We start from the raw sequence: 23,767 nt of genomic DNA on the forward strand, positions 1-23,767 counted from the left end.
TTTTTGGCCAAGTACTGTTAAAATTGAAGTATTACACATTATACCAAAAAAAAAAAAAAAAAAAAAAAAAAAAGCTTCATTACTGCAGAGATTTTTTGAAACAGTTGCAGATATTCCAAACCCTGTCCTACTTCGCAGTCTGCTTGTCAACTCATCTAAATAAAGATGGGAAGTGAGATATTACACTGTCATTCTTTCCAACTTTTGTCCAGGAAAACCTTACCTAAGACAAACCTCTCTTAGCATATCTGTAGTAGCTGGGGATGTGAAATCTATCCTGACTTTTCCAAGTGTAGCATTCTTGCTTCTTATCCTACTTTTTTTTTTTTTTTTTCCTTATAATTCCTTTACTTGCAAAATGATTACTTTCCTGCAATCTTTCTTATAACAAATTCCCAATGGAATCTGTCATGTAATGTAGATGTCATGCTTGGTGTCTATTTGCATGCAATTTTCTCACTGAAATTTCGAGTTGTTTACTTCTTGTGCTAAGATCCTTTCTCAATAGCCACATTAAATTACTTTTCTAGATGATGTAGTACAAAATGAAAGTTTAAATAAAATCAATTTGCTATTTTTTATACTTCAAAGATGCACATACATACTGACAGGGAACCAAGACTTAGGCAAGATTCTAAGGGTATTTCAAACAGGCATGAGCCTGTACTGCTGCTGAAAGAAATACGTCTGCTGTTTTGCCAGTGGTTTCTTCAAGTTTTTGAGCTGTGTCTTTTGTGCTGGGGTGAACAAACATGACACTTAGTTGAGAATCCATCAGGAACTGTTAGAGAGAGTTGGCAGAAGAAGAAAAAAGAAAGGAGGTCACTGTAGCCTGGGTCATTCAGTCTGTTACTGAAGATAAGGAAGAAGTCTCAATGTTCATTTAAGCTAAAGTCTAAACTCCAGCTGTTTCATGTTCCCCTTCTGATGCAGTTCTTCTTCTGGGAATCAGAAAGATGCTAACAAAATCCAAACCTTTATGTGCAGAAGAATTGAATCTCTGGTTCCTCACAAAGATCCTGTTCCTTTTCCAGTGGGGGCCTTATGTGAATGATTCTTAAAAGAGGAATGCGCAGGTTAAGTTAGGACAAGGGCAAAATGTGTTGAACGGCATGGTGTAGTAAGCCTATCTAACAGTGTCTGCTAGTCTCAAATAATTCTAGCCTTTGCCTGAAAAACAAATCTGAAGAAGTAAAAAACAAAAACAGACTGAAGGTAGGATGCTCCTGATGTCAATACAGAGTCTGCTGTTCTCGAAGTGCTGATAGTGGTATGGCTTATAACAGTAAAAGACATTGTTTACCTAGAGGTCGAATCAAAAACAGCAGCTGACTTCTGTTACAAATAGAAGGAAATTCTCCATATAATCCAACTTTAATAAACATTATTTTTTCTTTAGTAAAAGATAAAAAACATTGCAATCTCACTGCACATCTGCTACTGCTTAAGACCACACTTCTTGATTACTAAGGCATTACAGCTCAGTGAAGGAAGCACAGCATTACAGCCATGCAGCTGTACTTTACCCTAAGTGCAAATTAAAGGCACGGAACTACATCAGGGAAAGTCGGGTGGGGGTCAGGGAAAGGGTCTGCACCGGCGGGTGGTGGGCATGGAACGGACTGCACAAGGCAGTGGCTGCGGCCCTGAGCTCGGTGAATTCAAGGCGCATTTGGGCACTGCTCTCAGATGTAGGGTTTGAGTTTTGGGTGGCGCTGTGCGGAGCCAGGGGCTGCAAACAGTGGTTGTTATGGGTTCCTTCCAACTTGGGCTGCTCTATGGTTCTATGATTCCTACGTGAAGAACAGCAAGTCATCAGTTTGTGGAGGCTGACTGAGAAATACCACTTTATTACTCATCATCAACACGGGACAGAACCAGCACAGCTATCTGAGCCCCCAAGGAACTTGATGACGACTGTGACTGCATCAGCGGTAACTATTGAAGGCAGCAGACAGGAAGTGAGGACAGGACTTTCGGAGGAGACATTGTGGCTTCCAGCGCTCCTCCCACTAGCAAGCAGTCTCACTGCACGGACCTCAAACCCAACCGCCGCAAAGGGCGGCAAAGCGATCTTCACCGGGGGGGGCGTGGCTTTTACAGAAGGGGCGCGGCTTCCAGAGAGAGGGCGTGTCCGACCGCACGGCGCGCCGGGCCGAGGGGCGGCAGGAGGGAGGTGGCGGCGTGAGGTCAAAAGTGACGTAGCGTTCCCGGAAGCAGACCGGAGCTGAGGGTACGGTGGCTGAGGAGGCCGTCCCACGCCGCGGTCGGTAGCTCGGCGGAGCCCCCCGCACCCACCTCTCTCCTCCCTACTCCTTCTCCTCCGGTGCCGCCCGGGCAGCGCGGGCCGAAGCCAGGCGGAGCCATGTCGCTTCTCCAGTCCGCCCTGGACTTCCTGGCGGGCCCCGGCACCCTGGGGGCCGCCAGCCGCGATCAGAACGACTTCGTAGGGCAGACGGTGGAGATGGGCGAGATGAAGCTGCGCATCAGGCGGATCATCGCGGAGGGTAAGCCTGGGACGCGATGGCGGCGGCCGGGCGGGGCCGCGCTGCGCTGCGCTGCGGGAGGCCTTCCCGCGGGCCGCTGCCCCCAGCTGCGGGGCCAGCCGCGGGCGGGCGGTGCTCGGCAGCGGCTGGCTGGGGCGGGGGCTGCCGATGCCATCGTTTCCTCGTGCCTTGTGGAGCCAGCGCCTTGTCACGGTACTGGAGTGAAAGCGCAGGACCTGAGCTGGGAAGGACGCACGGGGATCAGCACTGTCGACTCCGCACTGTACCCCCCCAGAATCCAACCCTATGAACGGTGTCCAAATGCCCCCTGAGCACCAGCAACTCGGGGCTGTGCCCGCTGCCCTGTGCAGCCCGTTCCATGCCCACCACCCTCCGGTGCAGATCCTTTCCTTGATTGCCACCCTACCTAACCCTGGCAGGGGTGATGTGGTTGCCCAGTGGGGGTGGTGGAGTCATTATCTGTGGAGTTGTTCAGGAATCACACAGTTGTGATCACAGAATGGCCCGGGTTGGAAGCGACCTCAAAGATCAGGAATCTCAAACCGCCCTGACACCAGCAGGGCCACCAGGCGGCCCGAGGCCCCATCCAACCTGGCAGTGAACACTTACGGGGATGGGGCATCCACAGCCTCTCTGAGCAGGCTATTCCAGCACCTCACTACTCACATAGTAAAGAGCTTCCCCCTGAATGATCCGTAGGGATATGGTGTGGTGGCCAACGATGTGGACAGCTGGACTAGGTAATCTTGGAGGTCTTTTCCAACCTTGATGATTCCATAAGCTTGTAAAACTGCATTAGTGATTTCTGACCAGCTGGCTGGCCTCAAAGACCATTGTGTTATTGCATTGTGAAATGTGAGGTTTTGGTAATCTTTGCTACGCGGAATGCAGGACACATCGCTTAGGACCCTGTGGTCAGGGAGGAAATGAAAGCATGTAACTTCTGAAAGAGAATTTCTGCAGTCAAAAGTGGAAGGCTTGGAATTTCCTTGAATGCAGATGTATCAGCAGTCTCAAGGTTTTGCCAACAAGAAGGGAGTAGAAGTACAAGAAAGTCTGCAGACACAACTACCCCGCACTGGGCTTCTTTGGGTCAATTTTCACTTTCAGTGGAAATTTTTGGATAGACATTGTAGCATACTGCTTGGTAGCCTATTCTGAGATAGAGACAGTGTTTGGTGTGTGTGCGCGCGCGCTAATTAGATTTTAGTAGAAATTAGGATCATATGCTTATTTTCAGAGGAATTTTTTTTGTCTTCAACCAAAAGGAACGTTGGAGGCTTGTCTTGAGATGAAAAATGGGAAATTTGTTATTATTTATACATAATTCATGAACTTTGCCCATTATGTTGCTGTTTTTTTTAGGATTGAGCAAAGGAACAGCAAAGGAAAAGCTGGCCAGGCAGGTACTGTCAAGAGAAATATTTAATTCTTGGTTCTGAAGCAAGTATTTCATACTTGAGCAGCAGCTCACCTTCTAAAATGTTGGAGTAGAGATGCCGGTTAGATGATTTCAAGCATATAGAGATGTGCTTTAAATCTAACCCTCATAACATGCGTTGTCGCCAGTTTCTGGTGTTCCTTGTTTGCCTTGGTATTAAAGGTTTTACTTTCCCTTTCACTGACTGAAACCACTCTTAACAGCTTGTGTGTGCTAAGAGGTAAGACTTTCTACCCAACACAACGGTGCTAAAACAATCTTTTGGTATATTCAGTATTCATGCAACTGCAGATTGCAGTAGTGAACTTGTGCTGACACCTGGAAGTCTTCTGGGGACAATTTGTGTGTGTCAGCTGTTGCAAGAGTCTTGCTTTGTTAATCACTTTCTCAAAACAAACAACTGGCAGTAACCAACATAAAAACAAAGGAAGAAAAACCATCATGCACAAAAAAAACTCAGCGATTTTTCAGTAGGAAACTTACATGTGGTGGACTAAATGTTCCATTCTCTTCTGCTGTTTTTAGAGTTAGATCAGGAATGTTTGTGTATTGGATTTAGTATGATTTGTTGCAGAAACTGAACTTTTCAACTCACACTGAGCCGTGGGCTTGATGATTTCTCAGAAATGCATATCTGTGGCTTAAGAGCAGCCCCTCCAGTGCTAAACACATTGAAAGTCTTTTTCTTTTAAATGAGTTTTCATGGCAGATTCCACAGCGGAAATTCAAGTGGGGCTTTCAGAATTTACATTTCAAATCTGCACTGAAATGTATCTGGATAGGAGATGTGTGGAGATGACCTTTTCTGTAAGGCAGTACAATTTCCTTTGCTTTTAGTTGGTGTGAGTGGAGCCTGTGGGTTAGCATTATGGAATACAATGTGGCAGGGGTTAATTTGGCTGTTCTTGCACCTTGCAGCTCTTTCCAGCTCAGTATTGTGCTGTCTGTCTGCGCTGGTGTAAATGTATGTGCGCCCACACTGTAAACCAAGACACTAGTTATACAGTTCACGTAAGTGTGCTTCCCTCACTGTTATGCAGAAATGCCGCAGCAGGAGTGTGTCTGAGCCCATGGTATGTGCTGCCACGGCTTCTCTGGGCAGCCTGTGCCACTGCCTCGCTGGCTGGTGAGTTGAAGCTTCTGCTTTGCATCTATGAGCCTATCCATTTTCTGCTCAAACTCAGTGTCTCCTGTGACATTGTCCAGGCTGTTTCTGTGACTAGGTTTGGAATCTCCACTTGCTCTTACTTCAACCACACCATGATTTTCACCTTGAGGGAGGTAGGTCAGTCGGTATCTTTGTCATCCTCCCTGTTAAAATGATCCAGAGCAGAAGACTTTCTTCAATCCTTAGGTTAGTAGCAGATTGGTGATTTATTTCACAATCTATATTAAAGTTAATAATCTTCATAAATAAAAATAATCTTTATAAATTTCCATCGCTGTTACTAGCTCCACACTGTGTACTTGAGATGCTCCTTATTTCATTTCAGCTACCGATCTTCTCTTGTTCGGAATCACCTTTGCTCTCTTCTGCTTCTTCCCCCATGTTTTCCTTCATGGCATCTCTCAGATCAGACATTTGCTTTTAATAGTAAACTAACTTGAAGGAACTGGTTAGCCTCTATGTTTTCTACTTCAACATTTCAATAGTTAATTGTGGCTAAGTAATTTTAGAGGAAGTGAGTCAGTGCCTTTACGTTTACTCTCTTCTTGCCCTTCATGTGGTTCTGGTTTCAGTGCTTGTTATGGTTCTTTGGGGTCTGCCAGTTAAGTCTCATACTGCCATGAAATTCTACTTAACTAAATATTGATTACATGGCTAGTTGGTTACTTTGACTAATATGGTAGTATCTTATTTGCTTTCATGTGGGCTACATCTTTCATATGCCCACGCATCACTCACCAGTCTCAGTATTTTGTACTTGTTTGTGTCACTGCATGAGCATCTGTTCTTACCAGGCAGTCTGGATGCATGTAGTCCAATTACATGTGGCAGATGTCTTCTGATGCTTTCTGTTGTCTTTGAGTTTTACTGTGTTAAGTGTCCTTCTCCTTTGTTCAGGAATGCTTAACTTCCTGTATCATTCTGTACGAGATAGCTGAGGAACTCAGGCTGTTGTGGCTGGTTCAGCTATCGATACACCTGCATATTTGACCTTGTAAGAGTGGTTGGGAATAGGTGATTGGAGCAGGCTGAACGGTAGTCCTCAGAAATTAGTGTCTTATTTCTCAGTCCTGAAAGTTGGCGTATTTGTGTAGTAACACTGCAAGTTTGTTTTCTAAATGCTGGGTTTTGCTGGCTGTCCATTTTCCCTGTCTAGGACAAAGAATCACTTACAATAAGCCTTATGCTTGTTTGCTTGTTAACAGTGACATTCAATGGTGATGAATAGGGAAATTTTGTTGTCTCCACCTGTCCTGTAGGAATAATAAAACCTGCTCACTGAGCTGTCAAAATATTAATTGAGAAACTGTCAATGTCAGACCATCAGTGAATTACAGGAACTTGTTTTGGTGTCATTCCTTTATTCTGTCCAGGAATGCTACTGCAAGGAGAGGGTAAATTAAATTGGCTTCAGTATTGTATTAGTATTATTCATTATAACTGAAGGGGGAGAGGCACGCTTGCTCTGTGCTGAATGAGTACGTAATAAAATACCTTTACTTTTTAGAGCGTGTATCTGAAAGATGGGATGACAATTTAATAGTTAATGTAAGATGTTGACAAAACTGCTTATGTACTTAAAAATTATGCACTGTTTAAATATATCTTATTCCTTCAGTATTTCTAGTGAGTTTATTTTGTAAAAGCAGTTTGTGGTGAGTGTGATGGGGTAGCAGAAACAGTTACAAGAGTTCATAAATTATTTCCTATTTTGTTGACGAAGTAAAAATTTATCAAGTGTAGAGAACTTCAAGTTGCTTTCTAGCAGTAAGCAGAAGCTTGAGTTGATGCACTAAACGTAAACTGATATTTTTCAGTGTCTCCTAAGTTTGTACCAATAAATTTCTGCAAGTTTTATGTTAAGTAATTAGGCAGTGCTTCTAAGGGCTCTCACAGTGTGTTAAAGATCAATTGGCAAATTCACTAGTAATTCCAACTGCCTCTCAGTGCATAATAAAATCTTCCTAGGAGTATTTCATTAGCAGTGAAATGTTAACTTGAGAACTGCTGTCTTGTTTTATGGGTTAAATAATAAATTATCAAAGTGTTCTTTTTCATCTTGAAATTTTTCTGGAGCAGAGATCACAGTACAGGAAAATTAATCTTTAAGTAAATTAGAGTCTTTTTCTTCTGTGAGATAAATCATATACAAAATAGTCCTCTATCAGTGTTTTGGTGTCTTTTTTTAAAATACTTTGACTTACCATGCTGAAGATAAGTGTATCCCAACTTAGTAATCTAAAATATCTGTTTTTCAGCATTGAATTTCTGGAGTTAATAGAATAAAACCAGAAAAATGCTAAAGTATGTGTGTAAAAACTAAGTTCTGTAGGGCTAATGGTACTTCCGTATAAGAGGTCTGTGGGTTGTGAATAGAACAAGGGCATGGAGGCCATGCTGCTAGGGCATGGTGACTGGTGCTCATGTGTGCACTGATTGTTACTGGTGCTTGCAGCTCACTTGGAGCTTTGGTCTTTGAACATGGGTCTTACCTCTCAAGCATGAGAAGGGATTTGATTAGGAAGCCTAATCAAAAGTTGTGGCTTCTCAACACTTGAGTTTCATTCCGAGGATGACCAGGTTATCTTGCTTGCTTTGCCAGTGCTGTGAAGTCTGTTATTGATAGTTACAGCTGATCAGTGCCATGCAGAATTGTGGTTTTCTTGCAAATGTTCCTATTCAAAAAGGAGCAATATTGTTTCAGATAGCTGTCTGAAGAATACTCTCTGTGGTGTTGTGTACTTCCATCTGTGGTATACAGATGGTGTGCTTTATCCCCTGCACCCATATGGAGGTGCGTGTTTGTAATTGTTAACCAGAACACTCGTACTGGGGGCATTAGGAATGCTGACACTACTACTACAGAATGCAGCAAAACTGCTGTTAGAAAATGAATTGAAGGAAATGGTAAACGCAGTACAAACATGAGTGGTGTATGGCAGGACTGACTCTAGCAAGGGCTGCTGTCATCTCAGGTATCACTGATGATCTGACTCTTCTGTAGTGTGTTGTGTTTTCTATTTGTTATTGGGATGTTTTGTTTTTGCTGGTTCTATATGGAATCTCTCTAAAGAAAACACGATATCTAGATGCCTGTCATTCATGCAGATCCTGCTGTTGATGCTAGTGGCAAGGTAACAGGAAATGTGTGGGTGGTGACATCTGGGTGTTGTGTAAGAGAAGAGAACCTAGTGGCTGATTCCCATGTGACACTTTCTGAGGTTCTTCTTTAAAAGCCTTTATCTCACTGAATCGCACAAATAACTCTGGCCTCGTATGAATCTACCTCATGGGCAGAGAAAAGGTAATGAGCAGTACTATGACTGTACCAATTTAGATCCCACATCTTTTAAAAAGTATCTTGTGAAATTTTCTCCTTTCATGGTTGCCTTCCTATGGAAAGGCTAACAGAAACCAAACAAAAAAAAAAAACCCCACAAACAGTTGTTTAGTGAAAATTTTTAAATTTGAATTGAATCTTGGTTTTATATATGCATGCTTTAAAAAAAAATAAAGATCTACATATGCAGACTGACAAAACAGAGGACAGTAACCAAGTTGGTGTGGCTTTGACGTGCAAAAGAAAGCAAGTACTGCCAAGAATATTTCAGCTCTGATATGTAGTTTACATATACTGTTGGTACCAAACAATGTGTTTATTTCTTAGATTCAAAAGAGCTTCTATTTCCGTGTGTTGTGTCTGTTCAAATAAAAAATTGGCTTACCCGAGAGCTGACAATGACTTAGTGTTGTTGTCTTGCAGGTGGTTTTGCATTTGTCTATGAAGCTCAAGATCTTGGAAGTGGCAAAGATTACGCTTTAAAGGTAAAGTGAATTTGCTTCACTGCAGGTTTGCAAAGTCTGTCTTTGCTTAATGCTTTATAATGACTGCTGATTCTTGACGTAGTCTGTTGAAGAAGTCATTTGGAAAAACCCAGGATGAAACCTAGTGCTGTTTGCTCTGCAGTGTACCCATATTTAGAAACATCATTGCTCTTAGGACCTTGCATTTTTACGCTGAAATACCAATGACAAGAATTGATCTATTAAGTAGTAGTGCTGCTTATCTCAATTTATTCTAGATGTTCATGGCTCTGCTTTTGAGGATTCGGTTGCATAGTTAGAAAGGATCTTGCCTAGTTGCCTAGTGGAAGATACTAGAATATTTTCATATTAAAATACTAAAAATGGTTTAGACCTCCACATTTTGATCTGTTCATTGAATTTTCAACTGAATGTTTCTCACATTCATCTGGATTCTCATGTTCTGAAGGCCTAGAATAATGTGATAGCATATAAACAAGTATTATGGAGAGAACAATAAAGTAAAGCCTTACTAACCTATACCTTATTATCATACATTTTTTTAAAAACAGAGTAGTTGTTTGTGATTACTACAAAATGGCCTGGAATGGTCTAGCTAAATAAGAAAAAGGATGTCTTGGGGAGAAGAGGAAAAAAAGTAGTATAAGAGGTGAGAGTAGTAAGTTGGCATTACATCACTAAGAAGAATTTGCTCCATTTTCATACCACATCCTAGGATAACAAAATTTGTGACCATAAGCATGCAATTTGGCTTCAGTAACATATTTTGTTACTGCAGTACATGTACAGTTTGTGTGTTCAAAATGTCATATAGAAATAGCCCCCCATTTAAATATAATGAAATCCATAGAACGACTTTGGTTGGAAAGGGCCTTAAGGATGATAGAGTTCCAAGTTTCCAGTAGGCAGGGATGCCAGCTACTAGATCGTGCTGCCTGTGGTGCTATCCAGTCTGGTCTTGAATGCCTTCTGGGCTGGGGTGTTCACAATTTATTTGGGCAGCATGTTTCACTTTCTCAGGACCCTTTTAGGAAAAAAAGTTTTCCTAACATCTAAACTTCCCCTCTTTTAATGCAAAGCCATTCTTTGTTCTATTGTTATCACTGTTCTCATAAGAAAGGTTGATATGCCTCCTGCTTATAAGCTGCCTTCAAGTACTGTCTCAAAAGGCTGTAATGATGTCTCCCCAGAGTCTTCGTTTCTCCCAGCTAAACAAGCTCGTCTCCCACAGTCTCTCTTGCGTAAGAGTGGTGCTCCAGCCCCCTGGTCATCTTTGTGGCCCTTCTCTGAACCTGCTCCCGTAACTCTATATCTGTTTTATTTTCAGGGCATTGGTCTTTGATGCAGTACTCCAGGTGGGTCCTCATGAGGACAGACTAGAGGGGTGTAGTCACTTTCCCTGCCCAGTCTTCTTTTGATGTGGCCTGAAAGACTGAGCCTGGGCCACAGGCTCATGTCCAGCTTTTTGTCTGCCGGATTCCCAGGTTCTTCCCCACAGGGCTGCTCTCAATCTGTTCTTCTTCCAGTCTGTACTCATGTCTGGGGCTGCCCCCAATAAGATGCAGCACCTTGCACTTCGCTTAGTTAAACTTCCTTGCATTCATGTAGAATTGCTTCTTAAGGCTGTTTGGTTCCCTGTGGGTGGCATCCTTTCCTTCTGTTTAGCGACTGCATCAATCAGCTGGGTGTCATCAGCAAACTTGCTGAGGGTGCACTCAATCCCATCATCTACGTCACTGATAAAGATGTTACAGGGCATCAGCATGAATCAGCAAGATCCCTGATGGACATCACTAGTCACTGGCCTCCACCTGCTTATGGAGCCACTGACCTCTGGCTATGAACCTCAAGCTATGACCATCCAACAATTGCTTCTCTGTCCAGCTTTCAAATCTATATTCTTCCAACTTAGAGATGAGTATGTATGTGGGACTGTGTCAAAAGTCTTGCGGAAGTCCACAGTGATGGCATCAGTTGTTCTTCCTTTGTCCATTGATACTGTTACTCTCTTGTAGAAGGCCGCCAAGCAGAATCATCTGCAGTGAAACCATGTCATCTGTTACAGATCACTTCTTCACCTTGTGTATTCCTTAATATGTGCTCTTGTTCATTCAGAGCCCTGGGATGCATTGTCATGTGGCCCCACAGACATAGACACATTCAGTCTCATCAGCCAGCCTGAAATTTTTTTACAGTGACAATGATTGTGTTCCCCCAGTCCATGCTTAGAGGTTCAGGTACATGAGAGGCATGGGAAGCTTGGTCCTCAGTGAAGTCTGAGGCAAAGAACTGGTTGAGTATCTGAGCATTCTCCATGTCTGTTGTTGCCAGTTCTCTCTAGTCATTTATCAGAGAGGGTACACTGTCCTTGGTCTTTCTCTTCTGACCGATGTACTTGTGGAATCCATTATTGATATTTTTCACATCCTTCACCAAGTTCGGTTCCACACTCACCTTGGCTTTCATTATCCCATTTCTGCATGTGTGGATGGCACTGCTGTGTTCTTCCCAGGCCACCCTGCTTCCACTGTCTATATATTTCCCTCTTTTTCCTCATTTTGACCAGTAGTCTTTGCTCAGTCTTGCTGGTTTCCTACTTCCTCTACCTGATTTCTTTTTCTGAGAGATGGTTAGCTGTCAGAAACCTTAAGCAACTGCCAGCTCTGTTCCATTTCTAAATCCATCCTCCCTAAGGAGAATTTCCCTGCAGACCCCATCCAGTAATTCCTCAAACAGCCTGAAGTTTCCTCTTCTGAAGTTCAGGGTCCTAACTCTGCTCTTTGCCATGCTTGCATTCCTCAAGATCATGAACTTGACCAGGGCATGGTTGCTGAAGCCCAGGCTGCCTTCAGCCTTAACCTCTTTTGATGTTTTCCTCTGCACTGGTGAACACCAGATCTAGTAATGCTTCACCTCTGGTGGATCTGTCCAATACCTGGACCAGGAATTTATTCCCATTGGATTCTGGGAGTCTTCTGGATTGTTTGCAGCTCAGTGTTGTTTTCTCAGCACACGTCTGAGAGACTGAAACTCCCCCATCAGGATGAGAGCCTGTGAGCTCAGTGCTTCTTGCAGCTGAAGTAACAGCCTTGTCAGTAGGCTCCACTTGATCAACCAGCCTGTAGTAGAGCTTGACTGCTAGATGTCTTTTATTGATTGGGTTCCTAATTTTAGCTCACAAGTTCTCAACCTGGTCACAGCTGTTTCTCAGTGACAGCCTTTTGCAATCTGTCTACTTCACACAGAAGGCAACTGTACTTTCTCTTTGTGGAACTATTAACAAATGCTCAGATTGATCCTGTTCAAATGTTGATTTCAAATCAAAATAATATTAAAAGTAGTGATGTTAGATTTTGTTACTCATTACTCTGGTACCTAGAAACATGTTTGGAGAAGTTTTGATGGAGTTGGGTAAAGGCTGTTTTTAAAGATTTGATACAGAAGTTAGATCTTTATTTGTATAGTGCATAATGATGGAACCAGGAGACTTGAATGCTTCATACAACAGATAACTCAGAGCAGTTCCTTTCTAAGTGGCAGAGGTTAGCACTGCTCACTTGTCTCTAGGCATTAACAGAACAGATGATTGGAAAACTGAACATTACATTTGTAGTAGTCTGTCCCAGTGCAGTAATATTTTGCCTACTGTCCTGTTGCATTTCCTTCAGGCTTTTTGACTGTCTGATCCTTTGTGTTCTAAAAAAAGTACGTAAAATCAGTGTGTTACTTTTCTGTAAGTTTTAATACATACATTTTCTCAAAATATTCTGTTTTCTGACAGCGGTTGTTATCCAATGAAGAAGAAAAGAACAAAGCTATCATTCAGGAAGTTTGTTTTATGGTATCCTTTTCTGAACGTATTTAAATGTTTTGATTTAATTATCAAACATTTCTAAGAGACTGTCTACAGATTTCTACCATGCCTTACGCTGCTTAGGAGTACTGACATTTAAGGAAGACAAGAGTTTACAGTCTGGGATGAACCTGGTGGTGACATTCCAGCAAGCTCAGTTCCTCAAACTGCAGAAATCTAATGTGTGCGGGTGGTTTTAGTAGCCGCTGTAGACTTTGTCATGCACTTTGTCTACCAGAAAATAATACTTCTCATTAGGGCTTTATTTAAAATGGTATTCAAATCTTAATGAGGCTTCTCTCATGTGCACTGGATTTACTGGTTGTTTTTTTTGGGGGGGGGAGGGGATGACTCAGAATGTTGCTTTTACTGTCAGTGTAATATAGTTTCTGCCTCCGATACACTTGGTTTTAAAAATAGTACTAAGTATCTGGAAAGGAATTTCGGTAGAGTTCTATGCAGCAGAAAGCAGAAGCTGTACTGTCAGTGTGTTTGACAGTTTTCACTTTCAGCGATGTCAACTAGTAATGTGTCATGTTATCTCGTGTTTTAATGTCAAAATAACGCTTTCAGTGTTTGGCTTTAAGTAAACTCAGGACTTACACCCCAGCATCTACTCTAAGACCCTTTGTTTCAAGAGTGATTGAATAACTGTATTAATGCTCCTATTTTTTGGCTACCACTGAGTATTCAATTGCAATAGGATTAGCAAGCAAAACCACTGATCTTAAGCTGTTCAGATGTTTTTGTGTGGTTATCAGTATTTATCAAAACCTTAAACAGGGTACATTCAAGTACTGAATATCCTAATTCTGTGTGTTTTCTAGCTGCTCTGATTACATCTTTCCAGGAATAACTTATAATGCTTTGGATGTCTTTTCACAGCTTACTTGATCATTTGTGTAAATATTTTAATAGGGCTGACAGTTGCTTGCTTTGAGATACAACTGAAATGAAAGTACTTCCTACAGCTCTGAGCAGAGAGATCTGAAAAGAAACATGGTTTAAAAAAAAAAAAAGATTAAGAACTAAAAACATTTGTGTTCATTCTAAATGGTGAATTCGTCTTGTCCTGTTGTATACGTTTGTTGTTCTTAGGTCATCTTTTTTTCTTTTTTCTAGATTTGGTGAATGCAGCTTGTAAACACTGTTTGTCATATGGGTGTAGTTCTCAGTGTTTGGCTAATGTAGTGCACGTAGGACCAACCCATATGGGCATGATGTGTGTAAACCTCCCTTGAGCTCACTTATACATTTTTTTTCCCTTTATCGTACATTAAAAACTGATAATTTAAATTTTTGAGCAACTAGTGAAAAAATGATGAAGGTTGTAGTTTGAATTAAGATTCCTTTTTTTTTTTTTTTTTTTTTTTTAGCTTTTGTTTATTAGTGAAGTTTATTGTGCTGACTTTGAATTAAGCATTGTGAAGTTATGAGGGCTGCTCTGGAAGTAATGCTTCCTATTGCGTGCTGTGGGTCCATGGCATCAGAAGTGGCTGTTAGCAATGTGACAGTAGAACTTCCTCTCTGATATTCCATTAGATGTCATTGCTGTGTGACAGCTGGCTGTAGAGGGGCAGTCTGACAAGAGAATGTGGATGGAGTGGTGTCTTTGAATTTCTTGAGGAAAAAGGGGTACCTGCTGACATTCATCAGTGCTTGCTGAATGTTTATGGAGACCAAACACTGGATGTCATGCAGTGAAGCTTTGCTGGTGGTTTGTTTTGGCAGTGGGCCATCTCCACTGGTGCAGATTTTTGCAATGTGGCATGCAAGCTCGTTTTTATTGCTGGCATGTGATGACTTCTGAAAAATTATTTTGTAGCTGAGAATTTGCTCTGTGAAATATTTTTATTGTGCTCTTTGTTGCCACTTCCACTGAAATAAACAGGAGGCATAACCTGGGGAGCAACTTTCTGTGAAAAGGCAGGGTTTGATGCAATAGGTCTTTCTAGATCAGCTAGCTAGAGCAGCAGTGTTTCTGACCCATGCGTTGATGTCTTAAAGTCATTGTTGAAAAGAAAAAGAAATACTTAGATGTGTTACAAAGTCTAGTTTCCTTGCAGCCTTAATCACAAGGGTATTTTTGAAATGTTTTATTTTAACTTCTTGCATGTTACCTTAGTGGCTTGCCTTGAAGTCTGTTTCTGCAGTTGGACATGAATTTACTTGTTCTGCTGAGTACTTTAAGTCCAGCTATAATGATATCTGGGTTGAGCTAACATTTCAAATGAGTTGCCTGTGAACTGCTGTATACAAAACTATCTTGGCAGTTTTCTTCCTTGAACACTTTGTCTCTAGAAAAAACTTTCAGGTCACCCCAACATTGTCCAGTTCTGCTCTGCTGCATCTATAGGGAAAGAAGAATCAGACACAGGACAAGGAGAGTTCCTTCTGCTTACAGAATTGTGTAAAGGTAAATATTATTTCTTTTCTTAGCACTGCATGTTGTTTTTTAAAGCTGTTTTTCACAGGTTACTTCAGAGCATGGAAGTTCTGAAAACCCTCTTAAAGTTAATCAGATGAAACTAGTGTTCACCTTCATAACTGGACCATTATGTTCTTGTGAACGTCTTAGTATTTGAGACTAGTCATGGAAGGGACAGCAGGAGAGTATTTCCTGGGAGTGTCGTTTTCTTTGGCAGCCTTCATGGGTTTGTCACTTTCAGAATATCTGTCTACAACTCAATACTTTAAGTCTTCTTTGTTGATGAGAGTTTCTCTATACATGACACGCTTTCAGGATGTATGGTATTTTGCATGTGCTTATGTGAATTTGTTTGATTTTTCTCCAGGACAACTGGTGGAATTCTTAAAGAAAGTGGAACCCAAAGGGCCAATCTCCTGTGACACAGTTCTGAAGATCTTTTATCAGACCTGCCGAGCAGTGCAGCATATGCATAAACAGAAGCCACCTATTATCCATAGAGATTTAAAGGTATTTAAATACAGAGTTTTTAAATAGCAGAAAGAGCCTGTAAAGCTGGTGTTTAGGCTGTTGATTGACTACAGTGGGCAATCTTGAAAGTATGTATATGTGCATGTGTGTGCATATAGTGTTTAGATGGATTGTGTTGCTGACATTACTGTATAATGAAGATCTTCACCAAAATACTTTTATCTTTTTAAGCATTTTTTCTTGTGTATGTGGTGTTAGTACTTACTGTACTCAACCTAAATAAGATGACAGATGTCACACAACATGGTTTGCTAATGAAGTTGAACTAGAGGTGGTTTTTTGATTAAAAAAATAACTAGAGTTATAGTATGATTTGTAGTTTTGCTAAGGAAAATTGCTCAGTGCTGGCAAGCAGTCTTGTAGGTAATCTTAAGTAAGAGATTTTAACCGAGTCTGCATTAAACTTCTTTGGTAATACTTTGTAGAATAAAATTTTGTATACTTTGCTGAAGTCTTTTATGTCTGTGAACAGAAAAGGTACCTCTTTTCTCTCTAAAAGTGTTATTAGTAGTTACTAATAAATATGAATTTTTTTACCTCTGTGAGAAATGCTTTTTTTATCTCAACTGTTTTATAGCTGAGCCAGTGCTATGTTTGACCAGTTTTTTTAATCAAGAGATGATCTTGTCAGATATAAAATAGAAAGAGGCAACAGTTTTATTTCCTGTTGGCTTTGTATTAGAGGCTGTAGAGCAAGAGGAAATGATAGATGTTGGGACCTTAATTAGACCCAAGTTAGTTGATAGTTGGGCAAGGACCTGTATAATCAAGTATCAGATAGAGTTCACTTAGCTATGCTGTGTTTTCTGGAAAGCAGTCAGCAGCATAAAAAAAACCTGTAGATCAAAGTTTTGACCTTACTTTCAAATGAGGTCTGTGATGGCAGTGTGTTTTTTAGGAGAGAAGCTGGAATCCAAGAAAGTTTTCTAGATTATTTGGACCAAAAGTATTAGGGTATTAGTGAAGTTTCTGCAGTACAGCTTAAAGTTCAACTTCGTATAGAAATGTCAATTTCTGTGTTCTTGGTGTTCTTCTCTTGTTTGTCCATTCATTTTTGCCTGAATACCTTTGCACTTAGAATGGGTGTGTACAGCATTGTAAAAATCCAGGTAGTTTCTGCTTTGGAAAAATTCCAAGCTAGTGTGATTGATAAGCTGTCAGTGTTTATCTGATATTTCAATTATCAGAACTTGAACTTTACAGCTAGTCTGTGTAGCAGAGACCATAATAACCACCTGAAATATTCTAAATTACTAGCAAACTTCAAAGCACAGAACAAGACATAAGCTCACAAAAGCCTGAATTTGTTTTTTTAATTTTTTTCCTTTGGTGATACTATAACTACTTCTATTATTTAAGGTATGTTTGATATTGAATCACAGAATCAAGGAATGGTTTGAATTGGAAGAGAACTTAACGATCTTCTAATTTTGACCTCGCTGTCTTGGGCAGGGATACCTTTTGGTAGATCACGTTGCTCAAAGCACCATCCAATCTGCCCTTGTACACCCCCTGAGTATGGGGCATCCACAGCTACTCTGGGCAGCCTGTGCCAGTGCTTCACCATTCCCCGAGTAAAGAATTCCTTCCTAACATTTCATCTAAATCTCCATCTTTTAGTTTGAAGCCATTACCTCTTGTCATCGCCTGCCCTTCATATTGTGCAGAGAAGCAAGGAAATGTTTTTCGACAGAAAAGAATTCAGTTTACTTGTTGAGATAGATACAACCAGCTCAGCATAATCCTGGGGGTAGTAAAAAATGACTTTATGGTGGAAGAAGGAGCACATCTGAGAAAGGATAGTTCTGAAAGCTGAGGTGTTGAGGAAGGACATCCAGAAATGTAGTAGTGTCAGTGGGGAAAGGGAAGCCAGATCTGGCTATCTGAAGTTTGGTACTTTAATGTTGGAAAAATTAAAAGGCGCATGCATTCCCTTTCTTGTCTTTATGTAGAAATGCAAGTTCTTTTCCAGCTCTTTTGTTGTTGTGACCTTATAATACACCTACTCTGGACCCACTCTTCTATTCTCTTCTAATTTTCATCCCAGTTTCACAGAGCCATCTAAGGTGGCTGGATTACTAAGAAGAAAAGGGCCGGTTAAATGTTCAGGCAGCACATAGTTCTCAAATAGCTGGTTTCTGTTTCCTCAGAAAGTCATGGCTGCATCTTTCTAGGCATCTCCTTGCAGCCCGCTTCTTTTCTATTACTTTTTTTTTTTTTATCTACAGTGGTCCTAACCATTATTCCACTACAATGGCATTAACAGAGTTCAGTTTTATAGATGAAAACGTTTGGATTTCAAGATGCTGCATATACAAGTGGCCTCTTAGAAGCGCTAATCTATTCTCTGATACTAATATGTGTTTTTTTTCCCCTTGGGTTTATTTCCTGTTCCTTGGATGTCCATTTGTTATTTGGATCACTTGTTTCATGATTCCTCCTAAAGATTGTCTGTATTGCTGCCACATACATTGAACTTATTGTTGTTTGAAATTTTTATTTACTTGTGAACAAAGAAATAGACTGTAGTGAAATATTTTTGCGTGTGTATATGCACACATGATTTGATATTTGAATCACGTGTTTTACCCTTCAAAAAGAGGTATTTTCATTTTGTTCTGCCTCTTTTTTTTAAGGTGGAGAACTTGCTTATTAGTAACCAAGGAACGATTAAACTTTGTGACTTTGGTAGTGCTACAACAGTAGCTTATTATCCTGACTACAGCTGGTCTGCACAAAAGAGAGCACTGGTTGAAGAAGAGGTAAGAATATCTTGTTGTTGTTGATGTTGACAGTACACTTCATTTTCTGTTAGTAATCTGCTCTTAGTTTGTGTAACTTCTAGGACAAGTGAAGATTCTTGTAGGGCTATTTATGTTGCTGGAGTTCATTTTAACTGGCTTGCAGTTAACACTGCTTGTTTTCTCTAGCTGCCTGTAACCACTGCTTCAGCTCGAGTAGTGTCCATTTTGTAATCTGATAGGGGAATACCAGATTAAAAAAGTTTCTTCTAATTGCAGTCAAAACGGGGTGTTGAACGTTGTCTGTCCCTTAAAAACAGGCAGTATTGCTCTGCTCCCAGAACTACAGTGATGATGTTAAACATGCATTTGGTTTTTCCAAAGTGCACTTGTTCTTAGTTTTGAGGCGAGAGTAATGCTGGTAAATCCAATATAATCCATCAGCTGGTCTTAGACTTTAAGTATGATGAAATACACTGGCATTTAAAATTCATGAATACAACCTCTGATATCATGCCTCTTTTAACCTTCCACTGTTTTGGAAACCTTTGCCATTGTAGAGTAATCCATTGGTTTCCAGAGAAGGAAAGGTAATTATGTACCATTGCTTTATATAGTGTATGCAAAAAAAAAAAAAAAAAAAAAAAAAAAAGTCTTATCTCAGTGGATCCTTGTAACACATGTAAATATTTGATTTTGTCTATATGCTGTCAGTAAGTGTGATGAGGAAACAAGAGAGATATGTACTGGAGCATGAATTCACTTCCTGTTTTGTTGCTGATTTTCTTGATTTGTGTTCATCTCCATTTTAAATCTTCTGTGTTATGGAAAGATTTTTGAAGATTAGTTTTATTCTGAGTCCTTCAACCTTTACCCCTTGTTCTATGAAAGCCCTTGTGACTAGTCCATGACTCAGTTAATGGTGTCTTCATTGACAGTTGACAAGTCTGAAATTTCAAAATGAACTGTCCACACAGAATAGATAGCTTTCTGTTTCCTTTGCTGAATGTCGTTAGAGTTTGTTCAGGTTTCTGCTTCAAGAGATTCTGTCTTCTGCAGATCACCAGGAATACAACACCGATGTACAGGACACCAGAGATGATAGATTTATATTCTAATTTTCCAATCAGTGAAAAGCAGGACATTTGGGTAAGAAATTCTTTTGTATCATAATGGCTTGGGCTCATAATTAAACTGGTTTTGCAGTTTGTATTTCACTTTTGCAAAAAACACAAAATAAGTGTGGGTTAAACTGTTTGTCAAAACCAACTTAAGTAGCATGAACAATGTATTGAAATATTCAAGTAGTGAGATATTGAATTCATGTGTTTTTTTTTTTTTCACCCCCCCACAGTTCTAGCTTGTCTTCCACTGTGAAAAGCAATAATTAACTTTCTTCTATATTCCATAGAACTATTGCTTTGGGGGAACTTACTGCTACGAAGTCTTTAAGATTCTTTTAATTTGAATTTTCTTTTTATGCTATGCATGTAATCCTTGGACAACCTATTGCTAAATTGATTTAAAACTGATTACATCTAGGTTTTGCATCTGTGTAGTTAAGATATCAATAAAGTTGGATTGTTCATGTTTTGTGTAGCAAAGAACATGAACTGTCAATGTTCACTGAGAAAGCTGTTGTAAGTCTTAAATCTTTTACATTCTAGTTATGCAATACTGCTGCAGTACAGAGTTACTATCCAGTAACTTTGCATTTAGGAATCTTTTATTTTGTTGGATGTCTTTTTAAAGATATAGTGTCAAGTTCTTCAACTGTATCTGTATCTGACATGTGTCAGAAGTCAAACTGAGAAATTGTACTAACAGGCTCTTCAGATTTCAGCTGGGATTTCAGAACTTCATTCAGTTTCTTAGCTTAATATTTAACATCTAATCCATCAGTGATTTATTTTTTTATGTACCAGGTGAAAAAACAAACAAAAGCTTTTCTGACAACTTGGTTATTTCACATGCCTTAAAAGCTGACAATCTCAACTAAGATTACATCCAATTAAACACAGCAAGAACATCAATTAACAAAAGCCTTACTGAAAAGAGCAGATGCATTTCTTTTGTTTAAATTAACTGAATCTGTTGGTATTAACATGCTGGTTGTCTTCTACTGTGTCTTTGGAAGGTCTGTTGCATTTATCATGATCTCTTTGGAACTTGATCTGTGGTGTTTTTTTTATCTTTGCATTCTGGTTTCAGTGAAAACGTGCACTGAATTTTGCAGAATCATATAGCTGTCTCAAAGTGTGACTGATCTGTAGTTTGTTGTTAGTGAGCTGAATGATAGCTTTTCCAAGGAAGAAGCATGTAGGTATGGTAACGTTTGTGGTTACTTATAGTGTGAGCTTAAAAGCATGAAGGCAGAAGAAATGCTATGCTTAAAACAATAGTGTGGAAGAAGTATTAGTTATCAGCTACATGGATTGTGATTAGGTACTTAGTAGATTATGTTTTCAGGCTCAGTCTGGTTTTTTTTTTTTTGTGTGTGTGTGTGTGTGTGTGTGTATTTCCTACTGAAGTCTGGAGATTTTCTGAAAATAAACACATTAACTAGAAAGAAATTAAAAGTTGAGGTAGGTATTAATTGCACTTATTTAATGTCATTTCTTGAACTGAAATTAAACTCAATTCTACAGAAATGAGTCTTGTCATAAATATTTTTCTGTGTTGAAATTATCCTTTGCTTGCAAGCTGCTTCATATGTTTCCATTAGTAAAGCTTTTGGAAATGTGAGTGGGCTCCTTACTAAGGAGTAAAGTTTCAAACTCTGGTTCTGCTAGGAGACTTTTCTGGGCTGTGTAAGGCATCTTGCAGGTCTTGCTTTTTGAATATCTGTAGTTTTCGTAAGTTTTTTCTTTTCAGAATTTGGACTCTTTTATTCATGCAACTATAGTATAAAACCTTTATATAATAAAGGTTGTATAATTTTATAGTATTTTATTTTTATAGTAATTTTAAAGTATCTCTTATTTCCTGAAGCAGTCTGAGGGATAATTAAATAATAGTAAATAGTAAATAACAGTATCTTGATTTGTTTCAAAAAATTTGTTCCCCCTCCAAAAAATGACCAAACCAAACAAAAACCCATCACAAAACAAAACCAACCAAATAAAACAACTTCACTGAAGGAAATCATTTTCTTTTACTATTTCCTCTTTTCAATTTGTGGCAGTTCTTTCTGCTGAGAGTCAGTATTAATTAATGGCAGTGTCCCCAGGTTCAGTGAGCTTTCTTCCTTTTGAGTGAGTCTGGATGCCTTTGTTGTGAGATTTAAGACTTGCTATGGTGAGGTAATTACAAGGCTTTTTTTTTTTTTTTTTTTTTTTTTCCCCCCCCACTCAGTTTATATTTCTTTTTTGCCTGCCAGTCTACTTTGAATTTGTTAGGTGTGAAAGAAAGGGCAGTGAAGCTGTGAGGAGCCTAAAGCACAAGTCCTATGAGATTGGCTGAGGGAACTGGGATTGTTGAGTCTGAAGAAGAGGGTGCTCAGGGGAGATGCTATTGCACTCTACAGTTGTCTAAAAGGAGGAGGTTGGCTTCTTCTTCCAGATAAGTGATCACACTAGAGGGAATGCCCTCAAGTTGTACCAGGGGAGGTTCAGATTGAAAATTAAAAAAAAAAAAAAAAAAAAAATCTTATCAAAAAGAGTACTAGAGGCATTGCAGTAGGCTGCCCATGGAGGTGATTGAGTCACCGTCCCTGGAGGTGTTCAAGAAACTTGTAGATATGGAACTTAGTGACATAGTTTTGTGGGCAAGATTAGTGGTAGGTGCAGGGTTGGACTTAGATGATCTTGGAGATCTTTTCCAACCGTAATGATTCTACGATTCTTGAACATGCTCAATGTTTCAAGTATTCACTTTGATATATGTGGCAAAATTTGTAAAATGGACGTATGATTTTTAAAAACATATCAATACGAGAATTCTTACATCTGAAAACTGTACTGAAGGGGAAAAAAGAAATCACAATCTTATTTAGAGGCAACTTTGGTAGTAGGAGTGCTCTAACTGACAAGTCAAGTGAATGTTTCACTGTTCCTCTCCTCAGAGTAACACCAGGACTATTTCAGAAGGAGTCTGAAGCTGATCTTGAAAGTACTGCAAATATGTAAAGGGTTCCATGAGTCAACAGTTGATGATTGAAACCTGTGATTTGCAAGCAGTACTAGGAAGCCTAATCACAATCTGAAATTCAGTTTTAATTATCTCTGCCTAAATTAAATACTTCTGCCTTTATCTCTTTTTAGGCTTTGGGCTGTATCCTGTACCTGCTATGCTTTAGACAACATCCCTTTGAAGATGGAGCTAAACTTCGCATAGTCAATGGAAAATACGCCATTCCACAGAACGACACCCGCTACTCTGTATTTCATGATCTCATCCGTAAGTTTACGATGTTATTTAGTTTAGTGTTTTTATTGATGCAACTTTGTGCTTGCATTATATTTCTAGGAATTAAATCTTACTGACTTCTACTTAACTACTCTATAGTCAAAAGGATAACTATTACAACTTCTCATTTTATTCAAAATTTTGATCTATAATTAAAGACAAAGCAAGCCTTCAAATTAAACTTCTGTACTTTAGAGCTGTCACCTATCATGCTTTGGGCTTGAGGCATGTTGTAGGAATGACAAGTGTTTTGACTCATTTCTTTGAATTTGCTTTAGAAATACCTTTTCCCTTAGTGTTTAAATAGTTTACCAAAACCTTCAGTTGCAGTGCTGGAAATATGATTCCAGCTCCAACAACATTAAATACAGCATTACTTTTGAGGTTGTTTATGAGTGCACCCCTGAAGTATGTTCTGTGATGTATTCTTAACCCTGAAGGTATTTCTTGAAGGTTACTTCTTAAAACAAGGATACTTTTGTATGAGTTTTGTATTTGCTATACACTGTTCTGTATATTTGAGGCTGCAGTGAAGAAGTTATCTCTGCTGGAAGAAGGCCTCAGAAAGACATCTGTTACATTGTCTGAACCATGTTTTTTAGGCTCCACTTTGAAGGTGAACCCAGAGGAGAGATTGTCAATCACTGAACTTGTGAATCAGCTGCAGGAGATTGCAGCAGCTAGGAATGTGAATCCTAAATCCCCCATCACGGAGGTAAAGGAATCTTATGAAAGAGTATTATTGAGTAGGTCTCATTACTTATCTGATGTGAGCTTAGAAATAAATGTCAGTGCAGGCCCTCCATTTCTCAGTCTTTCGAAAACTTCACACTGCCTTCTTTTGAAATTGAATAGGTCTGTATGAC

The 23,767-nt window shown here is 39.8% G+C and overlaps 1 protein-coding gene across 1 annotated transcript in view; it reads left to right on the plus strand.

Moving 5' to 3' along the window:
- Positions 1-2,153: 2,153 nt before the first annotated feature.
- Positions 2,154-23,767, plus strand: part of GAK (cyclin G associated kinase) — a 66,822-nt gene continuing 45,208 nt past the window's right edge. The window contains exons 1-9 of the mRNA XM_048931032.1: positions 2,154-2,507; positions 8,880-8,941; positions 12,723-12,782; positions 15,096-15,210; positions 15,590-15,732; positions 18,390-18,515; positions 19,554-19,643; positions 22,757-22,892; positions 23,504-23,616. Coding sequence (XP_048786989.1) covers positions 2,366-2,507; positions 8,880-8,941; positions 12,723-12,782; positions 15,096-15,210; positions 15,590-15,732; positions 18,390-18,515; positions 19,554-19,643; positions 22,757-22,892; positions 23,504-23,616 — 987 coding nt within the window. The 5' untranslated portion in view covers positions 2,154-2,365. The remainder of the gene's footprint in view (positions 2,508-8,879; positions 8,942-12,722; positions 12,783-15,095; positions 15,211-15,589; positions 15,733-18,389; positions 18,516-19,553; positions 19,644-22,756; positions 22,893-23,503; positions 23,617-23,767) is intronic.

This window comes from Lagopus muta, chromosome Z (assembly GCF_023343835.1).
Source record: "Lagopus muta isolate bLagMut1 chromosome Z, bLagMut1 primary, whole genome shotgun sequence".
NCBI lineage: Eukaryota > Metazoa > Chordata > Aves > Galliformes > Phasianidae > Lagopus > Lagopus muta.